Source organism: Squalius cephalus (genome assembly GCF_949319135.1).
Source record: "Squalius cephalus genome assembly, chromosome: 5".
NCBI lineage: Eukaryota > Metazoa > Chordata > Actinopteri > Cypriniformes > Leuciscidae > Squalius > Squalius cephalus.
Window position 1 is genome coordinate 25308933 of NC_137126.1, and position 19960 is coordinate 25328892.

At 37.6% G+C, this 19960-nt stretch overlaps 1 protein-coding gene across 3 annotated transcripts in view; it reads left to right on the forward strand.

The window, feature by feature from the left end:
• Positions 1-13855, forward strand: part of epg5 (ectopic P-granules autophagy protein 5 homolog (C. elegans)) — a 28686-nt gene extending 14831 nt beyond the window's left edge. For all 3 annotated transcript variants that reach the window (XM_079871483.1, XM_079871481.1, XM_079871482.1), the window contains exons 27-45: positions 61-232; positions 417-579; positions 1671-1813; positions 1892-2048; positions 2528-2722; positions 3081-3294; positions 3972-4093; positions 4222-4429; positions 5028-5103; positions 5190-5293; positions 5445-5620; positions 6221-6400; positions 6479-6688; positions 6804-6948; positions 8166-8408; positions 8639-8858; positions 10378-10593; positions 10766-10880; positions 11254-13855. In XM_079871483.1, coding sequence (XP_079727609.1) covers positions 61-232; positions 417-579; positions 1671-1813; positions 1892-2048; positions 2528-2722; positions 3081-3294; positions 3972-4093; positions 4222-4429; positions 5028-5103; positions 5190-5293; positions 5445-5620; positions 6221-6400; positions 6479-6688; positions 6804-6948; positions 8166-8408; positions 8639-8858; positions 10378-10593; positions 10766-10880; positions 11254-11436 — 3242 coding nt within the window. In that variant the 3' untranslated portion in view covers positions 11437-13855. The remainder of the gene's footprint in view (positions 1-60; positions 233-416; positions 580-1670; positions 1814-1891; positions 2049-2527; positions 2723-3080; positions 3295-3971; positions 4094-4221; positions 4430-5027; positions 5104-5189; positions 5294-5444; positions 5621-6220; positions 6401-6478; positions 6689-6803; positions 6949-8165; positions 8409-8638; positions 8859-10377; positions 10594-10765; positions 10881-11253) is intronic.
• The last annotated feature ends 6105 nt before the right edge of the window (positions 13856-19960 follow it).

The following is a 19960-nucleotide window of genomic DNA, read 5'->3' on the forward strand; positions in this document are numbered from 1 at the left end:
TTGAACAGCATTTTGTACCTTTTTCAATAAATAATATATTCCTTAACTATTCTTTTGCAGCAAGGGAACGCATTCTCACTCACCTGAGAAAGCATGTTGCCCCCCAGGGGGCGCTGTTGCTCATCCCTATGAAAGCTCCAGTGCCTGACATTCCCACTGAAAGTCTGTCTGATGAGAAAATTTCAACTGCCTTAATTCAGGAAGACCTTGTTAAGCTCCAACATCAAGCCAAGTAAGACTCATTACATGAGCACTTAGTCGTTTTGAAGGATTTATTGGTTGATAATGTCAAAACTCACTTAAGATACATTAAAGATTAAGTCTCCAGTGATTAATAACTGGAGCCGCTCAAATTACTCAATGATAAGCTGTATTGCTGAATTATGTTGTAAATCATGACTGTGTCCTCTTCTCAGGTTGGCAACGGTCCGAGAGACGCAGCAGGTCGCTCTAGACAATGAACTGTTGGAGGTGTTGCCTCAGCTCTACATAAACCGAGAAGACCAGCTCTCAATGCAGTTAGAGTGCCGTGGCAAAGGTGGACAGCCCTGCCAGGGACCCGCACATGTCACTGTTAAGGTGAACACATATATCTGTTATTTCTCATATTTTCTCATATATCTGTTATTTCTCACATATATCTTCTTATTTCTCATTTCTCATGTAATGAGTTGTACTTCGTAAGGTGTACTTTTTTACCTCATTAAAAGTTTACATATAAAGAAATTAGTACATTTGAAACTATATTTAAAATAATGTACAATCACATGAGATGAAAAATGTAGTCATATTAAGGAGCCAAATTTAAGGGTTTTTTTAAGGCAGGGGTGCCTAATCCTGTTCTTAGAGATCTAACTTCATGCAGAGTTCAGCTCCAACACAAAACACAACTGAAGCCCATAGTATACTTCGGCTGTCCACGTCCGTGCACCGTTCGCATGACATAATTTTTTGTGACCACGCAGACGGTGCGCGTACAACAGCGCATGTGCGAGTGACTTGAGCGCTCAAAAACAAAATCCACTAGCTCACGGCCAAAAGAGCATACTTTGAAAGGCTCGCGCACTCAACTGTGCGCCATGTTGAAATCACATGACCCACTGAACATTTTATGGTGGTAACCCCCATATTATTGGACACTTTTGATTGTGTAATTAATTAATCATGACTGACTGCAATTAGCATATTCCTACAGTGGCAATGGTAACTGAAAACTCCACGCCACGCCAATCCACACCACATCCGCATACATCCACGCCAATAGGATGGAGCGGGTCCAATAAGTCCTTGATGACTTTTATATATATATATATATATATATATATATATATATATATATATATATATATATATATATATATAATTTTTTATTTATTTATTTAATTTAAAAAATATATATCTAAAAAAACAAAAAGTATTAAAATCGACAAAATATCTAAACAAATTTAATATCCACCTGTTGCAGCCATGGCCTTGCAGTTTGCACAAGCATGTTCCAGACCCACTGTAAACTAGGATGTTCAAATCCAGCCTGTGTCCAAATCCATTCCTCTTATCTCTCCCTAAATAATCTTGTCTTCTCTCTGTATTAATATTAAAAACAATTTTGGCAACTGCCCAAAAATCCTACATTTTCATGAGCTTTCTCTCCCTTTCATTGTTTGTTGCAGTACTCAACAATGCACAAACTGGATCCAGTGCAGAATCAGATCCAGTGCCTGAAGAGTGATATTAAACAGCTACAGGCTGATGGAATCAAAGCTCCTCCTCAAAGTCTGGCTGAGGCGGCCGTGCACACAGAGAACTTCATCACGTCAGTAGCCACTCAACTCATTTTCTACGCTTTCTAAATTTGTGTCACTAAATGTAAACATCATGTTTTCTTGTTTAGGGCTTTGGTTAATGTTTACAAACTAAATACATCCCCTGGCATACTGAAAGTGGGCATCGCTGCATTCTATCAGATAGTGTCCTTTGTTTGTGAGGACACACAGAGACATCCACCCACTCGCCAGTTCTTCACGTCCTGTATTGAGATCCTGGGTCAGGTATCGTTTTCAGGAGAACTTTGTTACATTATTTCAGCCTTAATTTCAAAACTTGAGGATGTTTTCTCAAATTATGTTTCATTTGAATGTACTTTTTTTCTCTCTTTTTAGCGCAATTTTCCTACGGACAAAATTGCGATTGTTAACTCATGATTTCTGTTCTGTCTGTGCGCACCAATCTTGCACTTCTATCTCCTCCTCAACCAGACCACCTAGAGACTTCGGGTTTTCGCCATTATATTAAGGAAGGTCTAATCTCGGGAACGCAAAAAAAAAAAAAAAAAAAAAAACATAAAAAGATTTACTATCTCTTAGTGTTGTGATCCCATGACGTCAGAAAATTGCGCTAAAACACTCACTGAGTTTTTATTACTTGTTTTTTCTCACGTGAATCACTTCTCAAAGTTTCTCAAAGTTTACAGCTCTGTCTTACCTATTTTATGTAATACAGACTATATAATGTGTGTCTTTGACTAAAGGTTTTCATCCGGGACGTCCGATCAGAATGTAAACACATGCTGAAGACCATCCTGCTCAACAGACACCTATGTAACCTGCTCTCACCGTACTTCACCCCAAACGCCTCCCCTGCAGAGCTGGTCTCTCTGTACGAGGAAGTGGTCAACACCCTTCACATAGACAGCGGTGATGTCATATTCATGCTCCTCACAAAAGTAATTTGCCTTCATTGAATAATGCTTTCAGTGTTTGTCAGACAAGTTGCATTTGAAACTATTATGCGATACAAAGAATTTGTAAAAAAATAAAAAAAATTTAGAAGATTTTTTTTTCCCGCTCCATTTGGAGGAATCACTGTTTTGTTGTGTAGTGCTGTAGTGCTGTCATATCCTTTAACAGGATTTCGTTAGCATATTCCCAAACTATTCCCGTTTTTGTGCAGAGATAGCGGGTGCATCAAAACAGATTTATGCTGGATCCTTCCTGTGGCCCTCTGAGACTTCGATTGCTCTACTTTTTGCTCTTGAATGTGCAGCTCATGTTTGCATATAATAATCTATTCTGTGCTTCTAGTTTGACTTGACTCAGTGGCTGTCAGCGACGCAGCCTCTGTTCTCTGAGCGTAGCCGGCTGATGGCAATCATCCATCAGGCTCTGTGCACCTGTGGGCTGGAACCTGAGGCTGAAGTCCTCATGCCCTTCAACATCTTCTGCAAGCACTGGACTGAACTGCTGCTTTACCAGTTTCCAGACCACTACAGTGACTTTCTTCGTCTGCTCATGCAGAGTATGACTTTCCTTTTCTTTGACCTAGACAAATTTGTTTTTTGGATTTGGTTGGGGTCTATGCTGTATTCTCTCATTTAATCACTTCAGACAAACATTTATTTTATTTTAATATACTTGCAAACCTCAGATTTTCGGGTCACAATCATTCATTTTTGCGATTGTATTTGCATTAGACATTATGCTGCGTAGTATAAAATTTTTGTTGCAAAATATTATTATTTGCTAAATCATATGTATATGTATGCAGACTAAAGGTGATGATACACAGGGCAACTTTTTGAGCAATGTTGCTGGGCAATCTTGCCGAGCGATTGTTGCTTGGGCACTTTCCCATTGAAAATGGGCAATATATTTCTATCTGGATAATTTAGATTGGTTGTGGGCCCTGTGTCTCACCTGGTTGCCCGTTGATGGCAACATTGCCCAGCAACATTGCCCAAAAAGTTGCCCTGTGTATCAGTCCAGATTTGATTTGATTATCTATAGATTTCTGTCATAGTGGTTTTTCTTGTGACTAAGTGTCCTACTTTCACCTTGTTTTAGTAGTTTACCATGATATTTCTTTTCATAATTCATAAACATTCAATGTAAAATCAAAGATTACATATGAAGAGTGTGCTATAATTGAAAATGTACTTTAAATTGGAAAAATTGACATGGTTCACTTTCCTGCAGGCTCTTCTGAGCAGCTTCTCAGTCCAGACTGTTGGAGAACGTCACTAAGAGTGCTGGGCTGTTCTCCTCATCCTAAGATGAAGACAGACAAACCCCGTTCCATCCTTCTTTCTCCTCAACAGGTAACACAAAACACTCTTATTTAAAATAATTTCTTTGGCATATACAAAACATATTTTAACTGAAACACTATTTGTGTTAAATACTTCAAACTGAAGCAGAGCATTACAATAATATAATGTTTTTTTAGGTTGATGAAACAATCGAATGGCTCTCAAAGTTCTTTCTGAAGCTCCGTCTGTCTAATGCAGACTTCAGGAGCTTTGGTCTTCTCTCAAAATGGGGGCCGTACATTGAGGAAGTCAAGGTGTTTTGTGAAGATCTGATTACCTACGTAATTTATCTGGAATTAAACAATTGCAGCAAAGAACCAGTAGGAAGTCCAAGACTGGTCAAAGGTACACATTTTTATTTCTTTGTTATGCTTTGCAACTATATATTTACAACTATATAGATATAGAAATACACTTTCGTTCAAAATTTTGGGCTCTAATATTTTTTTACAAATTTAATTAATACTTTTATTCATCAAGGACATATTAAATTGATCAAAAGTAACAGCAAATACATTTATAATGTAATAAAAGATTTCTATTTCAAATAAATGAAGTTCTTTTGAACTTTTTATTCATCAAAGAATTTTAAAAAGAAAAGTATCACTTGTTTCCACAAAAATAATATGCAGCACAACTGTTTTCAACATTGATTAAAAATAATAAGAAATGTTTTTATATTAGAATGATTTCTGAAGGATCATGTGACACTGAAGTTAATGATGCTGAAAATTGAGCTTTTCCATGACAGGAATAAATTACATTTTTTAAAATATATTAAAATAGAAAACCGTTCTTTTAAATTGTAATGATATTTCACAATATTATTGTTTTACTGATACTTTGATCAAATAAATGCAGAAATAAACATTTTAATAAAATGCATGGTAACTATTTGTACAATCAATTTTTTTAATATTATATCCTTTTCTCCTTAATGTAGCTTTTGAGAACCTGCATGCAAAAATGGCCAAACTCTTTAAACCATGGATTCTGGTCCTTGATACTGACAACACTAGGTATGCTTTGATGTGGCTCAGTGGTTTGGTTATAATAACACTGATGACAGAAGTGATGAGTAACAACTCTCTTGTGTATGTCACAGTCATCCCCGCTGTTCTCCATGGCTTGAATCTGATGCCGCAGCTGCAACGAGCTTAGTGAATTTATATGCCTGCTTGGTGGAGACTTTACATGATAAATTCAAAGGTAAACATCCTCAGAGAACAGAAAAACACACAAGTCATTATTCATTCAGCTGTTTTTCTGCTCAGTTATATATTTTTTACTGTTCAAATACATGTTCAGTTGAAATTTCACGTGATCAGTATTCATTTTTAAATCCATGTTTTTGTTACAGATCGCTTGTTGCCAGGACAAAGAGGAGCTCTGTGGCTTCATCTCATGCATTACTGTGAGACCTGCACATCTCCCAAGATGCCAGAGTACCTGCTGTACACCTACCACACTGAGTACAGCCGTTTGCCATGGAAGGACCTGCATCCAGATCAGACGCTAATGAACCAGTTTTTCAATGTGAGAGACTTTAAAATCTCATGTATTACTTGAGCTTGGTTGAGGGTCTCTAGAATTTTGAGAAGTGTTGTGTGATGTTTTAAAACTATCTAGACCTATACACACTACCATTCAGTCTCTTTTGCTCACCAAGGTTACATGTACTTGATAAAAAAAAAAAATATATATATATATCTTATTCTTGTTATGACAAAGCTGAATTTTCCTTCAGAAATCATTCTAATATGATGATTTGCTGCTCAAGAAACATTTCTTATTTATCATTATTAAAAAATTGCTATGCTGCTGAAAGTTCAAAAGAACAGCATTTATTTGAAATGGGAATCTTTTATAACATTATGAAAGTATTTACAGTCCCTGTTGATCAATTGAATGCATTTTTGCTGAAAAGTATTCATTTCTTTCTTTAAAAAAACAAAAAATCATACTGACCCCAAACTTCTGAACGGTAGTCTATATACATTTGGTAATTGAGGTAGTTTGACAAATAATTTGGTGAAGATGGTGGGTTTTAATCCTTCCAAGGTTTACACAGGCTCACTCATACAAACTAGATACTTTAATAGATCATTGTTAATAATTTAATTTGATGATGTTCAGGTGGAGCGGGGAAGTCCAAAGAGTTGTTTCCTGTTTATGGGAGAGCTGCTGTGTGAGGTGAACTGGGTCAGTGTATTGAGTGACTCTCTCAGCCCCCAGCTGAACCCCTCAGCTCAGACGATGGTGGTCTCTGTCCTCTACCTGATGGTGTTTCTGGCCAAAGAGGATCTCAGCAAACCTGTGAGTGGTCACCTGTTTACCCTAATCATCTTCAACAGTGCCTATTAGTGGTTAATCTATTGTGGTTTACTTCTACAGGAGTCTTCTGTCGTCACTCTACTGGACCAATCAGTTTCTCTGCCTTGGCACCTAGTGGATTTTCCTTCTTATCAAAATGTTATGCGCTATGTTAGCACACATTACCCAGCATCCCTTGTTCTCAGTAATGACACTTCTTCACAACAAGTAATCAGATTGCTTAGAATGGCTGCTGGATTTGGGCCGACCACACAAGTGTTGCATCATAAGGTTAGATGACGCGTTATTGTCAAATCCATGATTGCACACTATACATTAGTGAAACGTATAACTACATCTTAACAGCATCATGATGTGCTGCTGCTGTGTGTTTTGTGTCTGTTAGGACATGACTTTCAAGTGCCAAGCCTTCCTTCATCTAATGGTGCAGTTCCTGACCTCTCTGGATCAAAATGGGCACGTCAGTCTTGCATCTCTGGAGACAGAAATGGAGAAGTTATTGGAGTGTATTGTCATTTTCAACCCTCCTGGTGAGGAGAAAATTTCATTGCTATTTCACATTCATTTTCTTGCTACGTCCCTCAGCAGGTGACTCATAAATACTGCATAAGCATAATTTGTAGTTCTCTGTACCACTGGGTCGTATAGGAATAAAAGCAGTTGTTTGCCTCAGAAGTGCTTAGGCTGGGTTCACACTGCACACAGTTCTGGATTGTTTTTCAGATCCAGTCTTTTAGATTGATTTATTGTACTGCCATTTAGAAGATGACAAAATCAGATCAGTTTGTTCATTCATTACCCAGTGCATCGGTTGCCATAGTAAATGACATAGGCATTTGCACAATCCCCAGATTGGGGGGAAAAAAGTAAGAAACGAGTGTATTCAGACAGATATAGGCACTACTGTGCATTATGAATGCAGCTCTTGCCAAATACTTTTGAAACATTATCTACTGGTTTGTATGCTTGAGTACGCCAATGACCTCTGTTTGGCATGCTAGAGAATGCTATATATTTATATTTCTAGCATATATATATGTACATAGAATTTGTGCAGTAATCTCTGAATTAGCCCTAGTGTCTGTTCCCTTTCCATGCTAAACGTGAAATTCGATTGTAGTTTGTAATTTATTTATTTTATTGTTTTTTTTGTTAAACATTCTGTTTAGACTACAAAAAGCAAATGGGTTTCAGTCACACTTCAAAAAAAAAGTTTACTCCCTGTCTGAAGCCTGAGAGTTTAAGTCTGAATAATATAGGGGGTATATAATGGAGAATCCTTGTTCAAATTTGACAAAGATTTATATTAATCTAGTGTGTCAGTTTCTGTGATTTCTAGCATTTATTCAATTATCTTACATCCCAAGGCTGATTTGAACTTTTAACAAGCTACACAACGGTTAAGAAGTTTGGTGTCGGTAAGAGTCTCACCAAAGCAGTATTTATTTGATAAAAAAACAAAACTGTTGTATTGTGAAACATCATTACAGTTTTAAATTACTTTTTACTATTTTTATATATTTTAAAATGTAATTTATTTCTGTGATGGCAGATCTGAATTTTCAGCATTACTCCAGTCTTGAGTGTCACATGATCCTTCAAAAATCATTCTAATATGCTGACTTTGTGCAAGAAACATTTCTTATTATTGCCCATGTTGAAGACAGTTGAGCTGCTTATATTTGCAGAAAGCTGGAACACATACACAGGCTGAACTGATCTTAATGTGTTTCATCCTCGCATTCAGAGACAGACCTCCAGCAGCGGCACATGGCCACCTGCAGTCTGTTTGCTGAGATGCTGACTCTTCTGAATGAAGCTGGCATGTCTACAGCAGAGGGACTCGGGACTAAACTCCACTCCTGGGTGGAAAAGCGAGCTCGGGGTCCTTTGGTTCTCCCTCTGCTAACCGCTGCGTGCAGATGCCTGGCCTCAGTGCGTCATATGACACGCACCACTGAGGCCTGTATTCTCTCCTACTTCACTGACGGTAATAATAGCTCGTACTTGTTCTGGGCTTAGTCACAGATTTTAAATGTTCTGTCTGCGTAAGCCTTTAGGAATTATTCCTCTCCCTAATCACAATGTTAGGACCATAAAAGCAAACCTCTGGGCTGAATCAAAACATTTGCATGGTTTTCTATTACAGTACCATTGAAGAGTACAGTGAGTTTTAGTTTCTTATAAAACTGTCTAAAATATCTTGTGTGTCTCTCTCAGGTGGGTGTGCTGATCAGTACTCTGGTTGGGGGCCCATCCTGGTCTCTCTTCAGGTTCCTGAGCTGACTGTTGAGGACTTCATCCAGGAAAGCCTGAGCCTGGGCAGTTACCTCACACTGTACGTCTACATCCTCCAGAGGCTCAACCTAGAGCAAACCCTCCTGAATGAGAAGAAGACCTTAGTGCTGCTCAACACGTGGATCAGTCAGGTCTTCCCTAGGTAACATGCACTTTATCACATATAGTGGCATTGTGTTCTTTCACATCTTGAAGGACACATGCAGAAAACCTGACTGGAAGCAGTGTAGGATTGCGGAGATAGTAAATGACTTCCCTTTTACCTTTAGTGCTTATTGTGGGACTATTTTAGGGTCCCCTCATGTACTTAAAAAGTCTTAATTAGTTAGTCAAATTTAAGGTCAGCACACAGTGTTGTAAATGTTAACCGAAGGATCGATAATAGGCTAATCTGCATTCAAAAAAGGTAGAATAATTATATTTTATGTAATCATTATATTCATCATTTTGACATCCCTTTTCTATAAAACAAAATATGGTTTAAAGGCTGAAATGTGAGGTTTATAATTTTATAAAATTTGTTTTTGTACAGTTGTAGTAAAGTTTAAATCATTTTTTTACAGTCATTTTATAGTTTAAGATGTTACCATAAACATGGACACCCCCCCCCCCCCCCATACGATTAATTGCACAATAATATTAAAGGATTAGTTCACTTTTAAAAAAAACTTTTGCTGATAATTTACTCACCCCCATGTCATCCAAGATGTCCATGTCTTTCTTTCTTCAGTCGAAAAGAAATTAAGGTTTTTGATGAAAACATTCCAGGATTTTTCCACATATAATGGACTTGAATGGGACCCAAACGGTTCAAGGTCCAAATGACAGTTTCAGTGCAGCTTCAAAGGGCTTTAAACGATACCAGACGATGAATAAGGGTCTTATCTAGCGAAACGATCGGTCATTTCAAAAATAAAAAAGTTTAAGTTTTATAAGCACAAATGCTCGCCTTGCTCTGTTCTGTGATGCGCGTTCGTGACGTCACGTAATACGCAATTACGTTGAAAAGGTCACGCTTGACGTGTTTACAAATGTACGGAAGGAGGATCATATACACATATTCAAATGTATTTGTGTCAGTTTATCATTTAAAATGCCCATTTCGTGTGCGTATCCTGGGTGTTTTAATATTAAAAAGCCTAAAAGAAAATTTTCTTCAGGACAGAAATTTTTCAAGCGTGACTTTTTGAACGTAATTGCGTATTACGTGACGTCACGAACGCGCATCACAGAACAGAGCAAGGCGAGCATTTGTGCTTATAAAACTTAAACTTTTTTATTTTTGAAATGACCGATCGTTTCGCTAGATAAGACCCTTATTCATCGTCTGGTATCGTTTAAAGCCCTTTGAAGCTGCACTGAAACTGTCATTTGGACCTTGAACCGTTTGGGTCCCATTCAAGTCCATTATATGTGGAAAAATCCTGGAATGTTTTCATCAAAAACCTTAATTTCTTTTCGACTGAAGAAAGAAAGACATGGACATCTTGGATGACATGGGGGTGAGTAAATTATCAGCAAAATTTTTTTTAAAAGTGAACTAATCCTTTAATAATACAATAATATTAATTATATATACAGTATATATAAATTATATTTTAAAAACCCTACAGATAGCCTTGTATTCATGACCTAAGTGAGTGTGTCGTCTGTTCCTGCAGTGGTCCAGCTGATGAGGCAAAGCTGTTTTTATGGTGGCATAAATTCTTGGAGCTTCTGCAGATCCAGGTGGACCAAGAAGACACCTGCACACTTGACACTCTGATTCTCACCTTAATGGCGTTCCAGAACCGTCTGGCCCAGCTTGGTGAAGAAAGACTGAACTCAGGTATTCTGGGAGCCATCGGCCTTGGGAGGAAATCGCCGCTTTCTAGCAGGTGAGAGAAGTTTTAGAGTTGTTGAAATACTGCTAGAAGTAGAATTTTTGTTTGACGTCCAGATCGGAAGTAAAAGGTAACTGCTCTCCATTAAAGCTTTCGACTGCTCTCCATTAAAGTGGAATTGTGTGAATTTGCATGCCTCACAATTACATTTCTTACTGCATTTCAGGTTTCGGGTTGTGGCGCGCAGCATGTCAGCATTTCTCCTGGTTCAGGTGCCCTCAGAGAATCAGCTGCGTCTTCATCAGGGCACAGATCTGCAGCTCTCAGCTAAAGCCCAACAGGTAAGAGTTTTCAGGGATTGGGATAAAAGTGTGATGTCATCAACAGACAAGACGTAAAAATTAGTGCATCAGGTTGATTTCTGCTATGGGGGTTATTCATGTATATGTTACATGTGCAGCAGCAGCATGTGCTCACAGCAATGTCTGTGAATGTATTGGCAGTAGCAAGTCTCAGTACTTGCTCTTCAGCAGCAGCAGCATAACAGATCTATTCCGCCAAGACCAATTTTCAAGATTTCGGGAAGTTTAAACAAGTGTCGTGTGGCTTTCTGATGGTTAGAAGGGGATATGTTTTAGATATTTGATGATTATTTGTTATAGTACAAGCAAATGGTATTGTTCTGTACCTTGAATGTTTACTCTCTGTCTTCAGGCCTTATCTGTACTGGAGGCGATGCTGAGTAATAAGCAGTATTCAGAGCTGCATGTGTCTGTGAACCAGGCCTGTCAGTTCATCAAGTACCCAAATCACTGTCTGCGTGACAGCAACAGCCTTTTGACCCTGCTGGTCAATGCGCTCTACACTGACCTGCATTACCTGGACATCATCCGTTAGATATAACCTCAAAACAAGATTCAACGCCTGCTGTCAAGCTCTGTGAAACCCTCCAAAAAGTCCTGGAGAACAACTCCAGATGAGACAATAGAGCGCTGTTTGTTGTGAATCAATGCAATGAGCTTCTCGCATTAAACCCTCTAGGTGTTTTCTGGAAAAGGACAGAATAGCGAGGAATGCGTTAAAATCGTGATTTTAGACACTGAGACAGTGGTCATTTTTTAAACTGTGCTTAATGTTATAAATAAAAAACAGTACACTAATTTTCTTTCGTCCTCACATTATCATCATACCCCTTTTTCCTTTAAAGGTTTAGTTCACCCAAAAAGAAAAATTCTGTCATTAATTACTCACCATCATGTCATTCCAAACCTGCAAGACACTTTTTGAAGCGTCAAGGTGGTTATTGCGTAGCTGTCTATGGAGGTCTCAGATTTCATCAAAAAGATCTTCATTTGTTTCAGAAGACATACAAATGTCTTATGGGTTTGGAACAACATGCGGGTGAACTACATTTTTGGGTGAACTATCCCTTTAAGGCAGTGTTTCTCAACTCCAGTCTTCGGGACTCATCTATCAGAATGTTTTAGATGTCTCTCACTAATTAAAACACAGATATTAACCCATCAGCTTGTTAATTAGTTAAATAGAGAGTATCTTAAACATTCTGGAGGGTGGATCTAGAGGACTGTAGTTGAGAAACACTTCTTCAAAGTATCCAAGGTTTCAGCTTTTCAGACCAGAAATAACACACAAGCAAACGTGCATATTATTCATAGTCTCATAATAATATTGTAGTCATTTATATAATTTATTTTGGAGTGGTGAGGGTTTTATGAAGCCTGTATGAGGATGTTTTGGACCTCCCATGCTGCAGGAGTTTTGGTGATATCTGATGATAATCAACTGAATCAAAGTCACATTTTTCTCCCATTTGATTTGCACAACAAATATGCTGGTGATTTTACAAAATATTATATTGTATTTTGGTTTCTTTTCTTTTATTTATATATTTATGTTTTTGTAATGTGCTTTCTAAAAAGTACATTCCTTATGAGATCATGCAAATAAATCAATAATGGTTGGTCATCTACATTTATTTCGATGTGAAGAATTGAACGTTTTAGAGGCTCATCTTTCTCACTGTTATCTTTTTATTTGTATGGAGTGTAAACTTTTGGTCTGGCCAACAATGTCCAAACCAGATGAACTGCTCCAGCATGTGATCTGCCTGATAAGTGCACTTAATTCTTAAATACAGAAGTGCTCCGTTAAAGAACATTCACAATTTTGACATCAAACATTCCTTTCTCCTTTTAAAAGCTTTGTTTCTCCACAGAAAATCGCTTTTATTAGATCATATAGGCATATTAGATTGAATGAATGTGCTTACTGGTGTATAATAATACATTTAGAACTAATATTAATTTGAAATCTATTTCTTGGATTATATTGCCAGCATGTTGGTATTTCCATATTTGGTTGCAGTTTTTATTGACTAAAGATTTTAGGTCAGCACTTCTGGGGATTCACTGCATACTTTTATTATACAGTCAGAGGTCATTTTCTATACTTTCTCATACCACAGAATTCACTGGTTTCCATAATACTGCAGCAGAAACACGTTCATAGTTATAGATGTTTAGATCCTCCCCAGACAAACCGATGCTCAAATTATAAAATAAAATTAACATGATTTATGTATTGTCATTGAGATTGTCATGCATTGTTGAGCATGACGTACATAATGTTAAAAAAACAACTATTGAAATAACCTGGACACTTGTATAAATGTACAATGAAAAGAAATATAAAATTGCATAGAACATGACTTGCCTTAAAATGTTTTCAATGTGATTGTGTTCCTCTTGTGCCATGATTGTCATCCGTTTACAAAATACTGTCAAATTTGTCATGTACATGGAAATGGAAATGATAACCAAGGTCAATAATACCTAAAATCAAAGGAAAATTGTATGTATGATCTCCTTCCCTTCCTTACTGACCTAAATCATTTATCTGCACAGTATGCATTGCCTCAAAACTACAAGTCCATCTGTAAGAGAAAGCCATATTAATGTGACAAAATGGTATCAGTCAGTTGTACCCTTTTGAGGCAGTGTAAGTGTAAAACTCACATCCCAGGATATGGCGGTTACCATGGCGATCTCGTCCACTTTAATAGATGCTACAGAGGGAGTGTTATCAGGGTACCCAGACAGCAGATGGGAGACTGAGATGTGGCATGCTAGTGTCTTTTCTTATGTTTAGCTGTTTATGCATTCTTTCACATCTAAGCCAGAATGACACGCTGGAGCATCTGTGAATAGTAGCTGTGCAGCAGCATGTATGTACATATTATAAAAGTAAACAAAAGAGAATAAAAAATGCATATGCTGTGAGTTCTGCATCAACTCCCAAATGGCTTGGCACTAGTGTTAATATTTAAGATCTGAATTTTGCTGAACAGTGTTGTTTATGTCCTCAAAAACGTGATACAAACGGATAGCAGCTTATGGTGATCTGACCGTGTGCCATCAACTTGTGAAGCTTGTATCTAGTGCGGTGCCAGCTGGACTTCTGACACTTCTCCTACAGTCTACCACATTTAATTACATATCTCACTTCATTTATTTCTTTATTTATTACCAGTCCTGTAGCTGTGCTCTGCAGCCTTATATCAAAAACACTCTTTGTAAATTAAGACTTTTTCTATGTTTAGTAAGGGCAGAACCACAAACTTCATGCGTAATTGGAAAAAAATAAGTTATGTGGAATTGTCAAGTTCACAAAACGTAATTTTTTCAAATACGTGTGAAGATTATTTACTTTTTTTAAGTTGTCAACTTATCATTTTTTACAGTGTGGTGGTTTTCTCATCTCCAGAGTGTAAATGTGTGGAGGGAACCGCAGCAGCGCTAAAGCCCTGTGAGTGTGTGCGGCTGTCTGAGGTAAAAGCGGCTGAGAGGCTTTAATAAGCTGACCTCGTCTGAAACCTAAGATACTCATACTCTGTGCTGTAGTTTCAACATCCACTCTCTATCACAGTCACCTTATTTCAACCTTCAATCACATTCTAGATGAAGACTGTGACTGAAAAATTTCTGGCACAGTACATGGACACTCTTTTTGGCTTAGGATGAAATACATGATATGGACATTTGAGTTAAATGTTTGTATACTTGTAAAAGCCATAGAGGTTCTTCTGACAAATGCGCAGAATTAAAGTAATGTGAAATAGAAAATTCACCCTTTTGAATAGAATATAGTTTTATAGGGACATAATAAAAATTCATAATAACAAGATGAACAACAACACATGATTATGATATTACACCATAATGGTTTATTTAACAAAAACTAGGCCAAACTGGAGATGCCATGTGTGACATCTGCTTCCATAGGAATTAAGAGGGTAAGTAGACCTCAGGCACTGCTAATTAAATGCCTTTCATTTAATCGATCATTAGCAAGCGTGATCACCTCTATAAAAGCCGAAGTTTTGGCAGTTTGCTGGTGGAGCAAACTGTTCACACAATACCAAGGAGGAAATATATCAGCAATGATCTTAGAGAAGCAATTGTTGCTGCCATCAATCTACAAGGCCATTTCCAAACAATTTGAAGTCCATCATTCTACAGTGAGGAAGATTATTCACAAGTGGAAAACATTCAAGACAGTTGCCAATCCTCCCAGGAGTGGACGTCCTAGCAATTCACCCCAAGGTTAGACCGTGCAAAGCTCAGAGAAACTGCAAAAAAACGAAAAAGCTAAATCTCAGACTCTACAGGCCTCAGTTAACATGTTAAATTTGAACGGCCATGGCAGTCTAACTAGAAAAAGATGGGACGAGTATGGCACGTCTGGAAGGGTCGCAAGGAGAAAGCTTCTACTCTCTTAAAAGAACATGGAAACACGGCTTAGGCTTGCAAGGTTGCATCTGAAGAAACCTGAAAACTTCTGGAACAATGTCCTTTGGACAGATGAGACCAAAGCTTTGTCATGGCATCTCCATTTTGGCTTTATTTTTGTTAACTGAATAATGACATGGTGCAGTAATGTGCCATTTGTTGTTGTTCGTCTGAGGTTGTATTTACCTAATTTTAAGACCTGCTAAAGACCAGACGATTTTTTAATATGTCCTGTTACATAAAAACATACAATTCAAAAGGGTGTACTTTCTTTTTCACATGACTGTAGGCTATATGTTAAAGTCAAGCCTCAGATTATTGCTGTTTGACTGGTAAATTATATTATATTATAGAAACAATAAATCCTGCGCTGAAAACTGGGACTGCATTGCACTTACACGGGAGATCCTATCTGCAATACAGCACTAATGAAACACATGACTTATGAGGATTAACTGCCAGTTGTTCGTGATGGATCTCTTTTAATATAACAGCCAACTTTAGTTGCCACATTTCCATTATTAAGTCTGACAAGCCTTTATTAAGAAAAATAATTCCTTCTATGGGTTCACAACCCTCTGTAGACTTGTTTCTGACGGATTGACTTATAAGTGTATATTGAACAAAAGTTTTACAGTGCTGGAAAAGCAGTGCAGCCAGTGCTCAAATTGGGGGGTGGGGGATCTGGACCCCCCATAAGAAATAAAAAATAGACTTAGGGGGGTCCCGCAGATATTTTTATTTTAGTAAAAATAATAATGACAAATCTGATTAAATGCATGCAATGGATACGGTAAATTTCGTGAATTAATTATTTACAATAATTCCCGCCACACATCTAGAGAGCGCTGTGCGCATGACAATCACATCGTTGACGGGACTGCTTGATTGGCGCCCGAAGCTAATTTTAAGTTTTACATTAAGTTACTAATTTTTCATTATTAATAGTCCTGGATCTGTGGGAGTGCTGGAGATCTCGATGAAGACGAGTAACAGCTTTTTAGTAATTATAAAGGGAGCGCTCGTTGTGCGCTTTCTATGCTGTCTAATATCCATTTATGCGGGATTCACTCTTGAAATGGCAATGATTGCCATCGATAGCCATAGCATTGTTTGTTCCTGAATAAAGCTGCCTTTTTCACTGAAATGGTTGAATAGTCTGCTGACTGACTTGCTCACTCATAACAGTGCTTTGCCGCCCGCCGCCTACTGGACGCAACAATGTAAAAATCGTATGTACTGAAATCGTTGAAAAATCACCACCAACACACAGCCTGTTTTGTCACAATTTATATGTTTAATATTTAATCAACTAGTTTCATGCATTTAATCAAGTCTTTTGGAACAAACATTATTATCACAGTGTCACATCAATCATACAGTTGTTTTAGGGTAAATACTACATTGGTAAATAAAGCTCGAATAATTCTGTTGGATGTCAGTCTTGGATTCTGTCTGTCCAACAACAGTAATAATATGAAGTATTATTACAATTTTAAATAATAATACAATAAAATATAATTTATTCCTGTGATCAAAGCTGAATTTTCAGCATCATCACTGTCGCTGTCCCTCTGCTAAAACAGCACGATGACTCAGACTCACTTTTTTGGGCGGGGGGTTGTTTAGTTGGTTAGCCTCACAATATACAATTTTAAAAGAAGTCTCTTCTGCTCAAAGCTGCATTGATTTGATAAAAAAAACAGTAACATTGTGAAATATTGTCACTGTTTTCTATGTGAATATATAGTATAATGTAATTTATTCCTGTGATCAAAGCTGAATTTTCAGCATCATTACTCCAGTCTTCAGTGTCACATGATCCTTCAGAAATCATTCTAATATGATGATTTGATGCTCAACAAACATTTATGATTATTATCAATGTTGAAAACAGTTGTGTAAAATTATTGATCATCAAATCATCATATTAGAATGATTTCTGAAGGATCATGTGACACTGAAGACTGGAGTAATGATGCTGAAAATTCAGCTTTGATCACAGGAATAAATTACATTATACTATATATTCACATAGAAAACAGTGACAATATTTCACAATGTTACAGTTTTTTTATCAAATCAATGCAGCTTTGAGCAGAAGAGACTTCTTTTAAAATTGTATATTGCGAGGCTAACCAACTAAACAACCCCCCGCCCAAAAAAGTGAGTCTGAGTCATCGTGCTGTTTTAGCAGAGGGACAGCGAGCGCCAGCAGTGAGAACGAGAACATGGCTCAGAATTTCCACTTGCATTTATGGGACTTCCACTCTACCACTGTACTAGCCTCATATTATTATCAGAGAAAACTTTCTTGTCTAAGTGCTTACTCTGTAACTTTGTACTGTAAAGTGTCAGTGAAATGACATGAACAAGTGACACTTTTTAACAAGGTAATAGCATATACATGCTGTGAGTCTTGATTTCACGTAAAATCCCTAACTGTTACATGAGCAGACATTCACCTCATAGAAACAGAATGTACCTCTATAAATGTGTTTTGAAATAGATATTGCTCTGCACACATATTTAACTGGAAAATACCAGTAGCAGAGATAGAAGTTGTGCCATCAACTTGTTTCTGAAGCTCCGAAGCAAACAGATTTCAGTTAGGCTACATTAGCCAAGCAGGATTTTGTATTTGTGTGTATTTCTCATCGATTTGATAATGACAGGGATAAGAATCTCTTAGTCTCTGCCACATTTCCAGCTGAATCATGCTAAGAGGTGTAATGCTAACCTTTGGGTCTGCAGCCCACAGACTTTTTTGAGTGATGATGAGCCATACTTCAGGAATCTCTTCTGAATTTTGCAAACAAATCCTTCTCCGATAACATTTAATGAAACAGTGATGTATCTGCGTAATGTTAAATGACCCTTTAGAACAAAATTTACCTTGATTCAAATATTTTATCTTTTCAATATTTTAACTAAATCATGTTTTTGAAAATGTAAAAATGCAGAGAGTTTTGTGTGATGGGTGGGTTTAGGGGTAGGGTTAGTGTAAGGGGGTAGAATATACATTTTGTACAGTATAAAAACCATTACGAATATGGAGAGTCCCCACAAACATAGTGAACCTGACATGGTGTGTGTATGTGTGTGTGTGTGTGTGTGTGTGTGTGTGTGTGTGTGTGTGTGTGTGTGTGTGCGTGTGTGTGTGTGTGTGTGTGCGTGCGCGTGTGTGAGAGTGTGTGTGCATGTGTTGGACACCATTCATCTTTATTGTATAAAAAGAGAAGCTATAGGACATTCTGCTAGATAACTCCTTTTGTGTTCCACAATAGAAACAAAGCCACTTTGAGACAATATGAGGATGAGAAAATGCTGACAGATGTTTCATTTTTGGGTGGACTGTCCCTTTAAGAGTTAAGAGTAACTACAGCGGAGAACATCATCAATTACACCTCACTGTCTTCTCTAATCTCCCTAATGATATAAACCTCTGTTTTGTATTGTTCTGTATTGACAGATGTCATTGGTATCAGAAGACAGTGACAGAGACTCAGATATAAATGGACTGTCTAGCTCCGGGTCCAGTTGTCATGGTTACCATTATGCTGTCTGATGCTAAGGTACATTTTGTGTGGGAAATTTGTTCTGTTACCCGGTACCTCTGTTACTCTCTCTCTCTCTCTCTCTCTCTCTCTCTCTCTCTCTCTCTGTGTGTGTTCTCTCCATTTGTACAGACAGTGTTCTTGCTTCTGTATGACCATTAAATGACGTAGCCTACATTGTGTAATACAGATGTTCCAGACATAAATAGTTTTTTGGAAAAGAAAGCCTCCACTTGTAGATATGCCGCTCCTGCCCTGCAAGAAATCAGTTAGTTAGATACGTGAGTGGGATTTTATTTATTTATTTGTCTATTAAGTCATTTAATCGTTTAGTCATGTAGAGAAGAGCTGAAGAGGTGGATGGACAGTGGAGGTACAGTCTGTAGAGCCGGTTGCCATGGAGACTCTTATCTAGCTGTGGGTCGGCCCGTCGGGGGTATTTCTGGATGGAGTAGCGCCTTCAGGGGAACCCTGGACGGATTGGGACAGAAAACTTGCTTATGACGATCAGACTGCCCCCGGATGAATATTGAGAGTTCGGATTTAACTGTTCTCCCAACACCTGTGTGATGTCCAAATCTGTCATTGCAACTTACATTGAATAAAAAAAAAAACAATTCTTCAACTCAGAGCCTTCTTCTTATACCGCATGTAAGGGGTTAAATGACTATCAGTAATATAGCAGAGTCACTGCACTTAAGTTGTCGCCTGTGGGAGGTTCTGAGTCACTCAATCATTTACATTTCTCCTCCACACTCAAATACTCTGATGATGATTCAGGTGCACTTATTCCCAGCAGTCCACCTCTTTCAGCCGCTCTCTGTCTATTTAAAGATATCAGCTACCTTTATACAAATGATCAAGACATGGGGATTCTGTAATGACATTTCACTCAAATAATCTAATAAATGGAATACAGCATGATGCAGCATTTAATATATGACTCATCTGCATGCTAATAGAACAAGTTTGGTTTTCCTAAAAAATTACTTGTTGAGGGAAAAATAAGAATAATTACAATAATTATATATATATATATACCCCTCAGATATACAT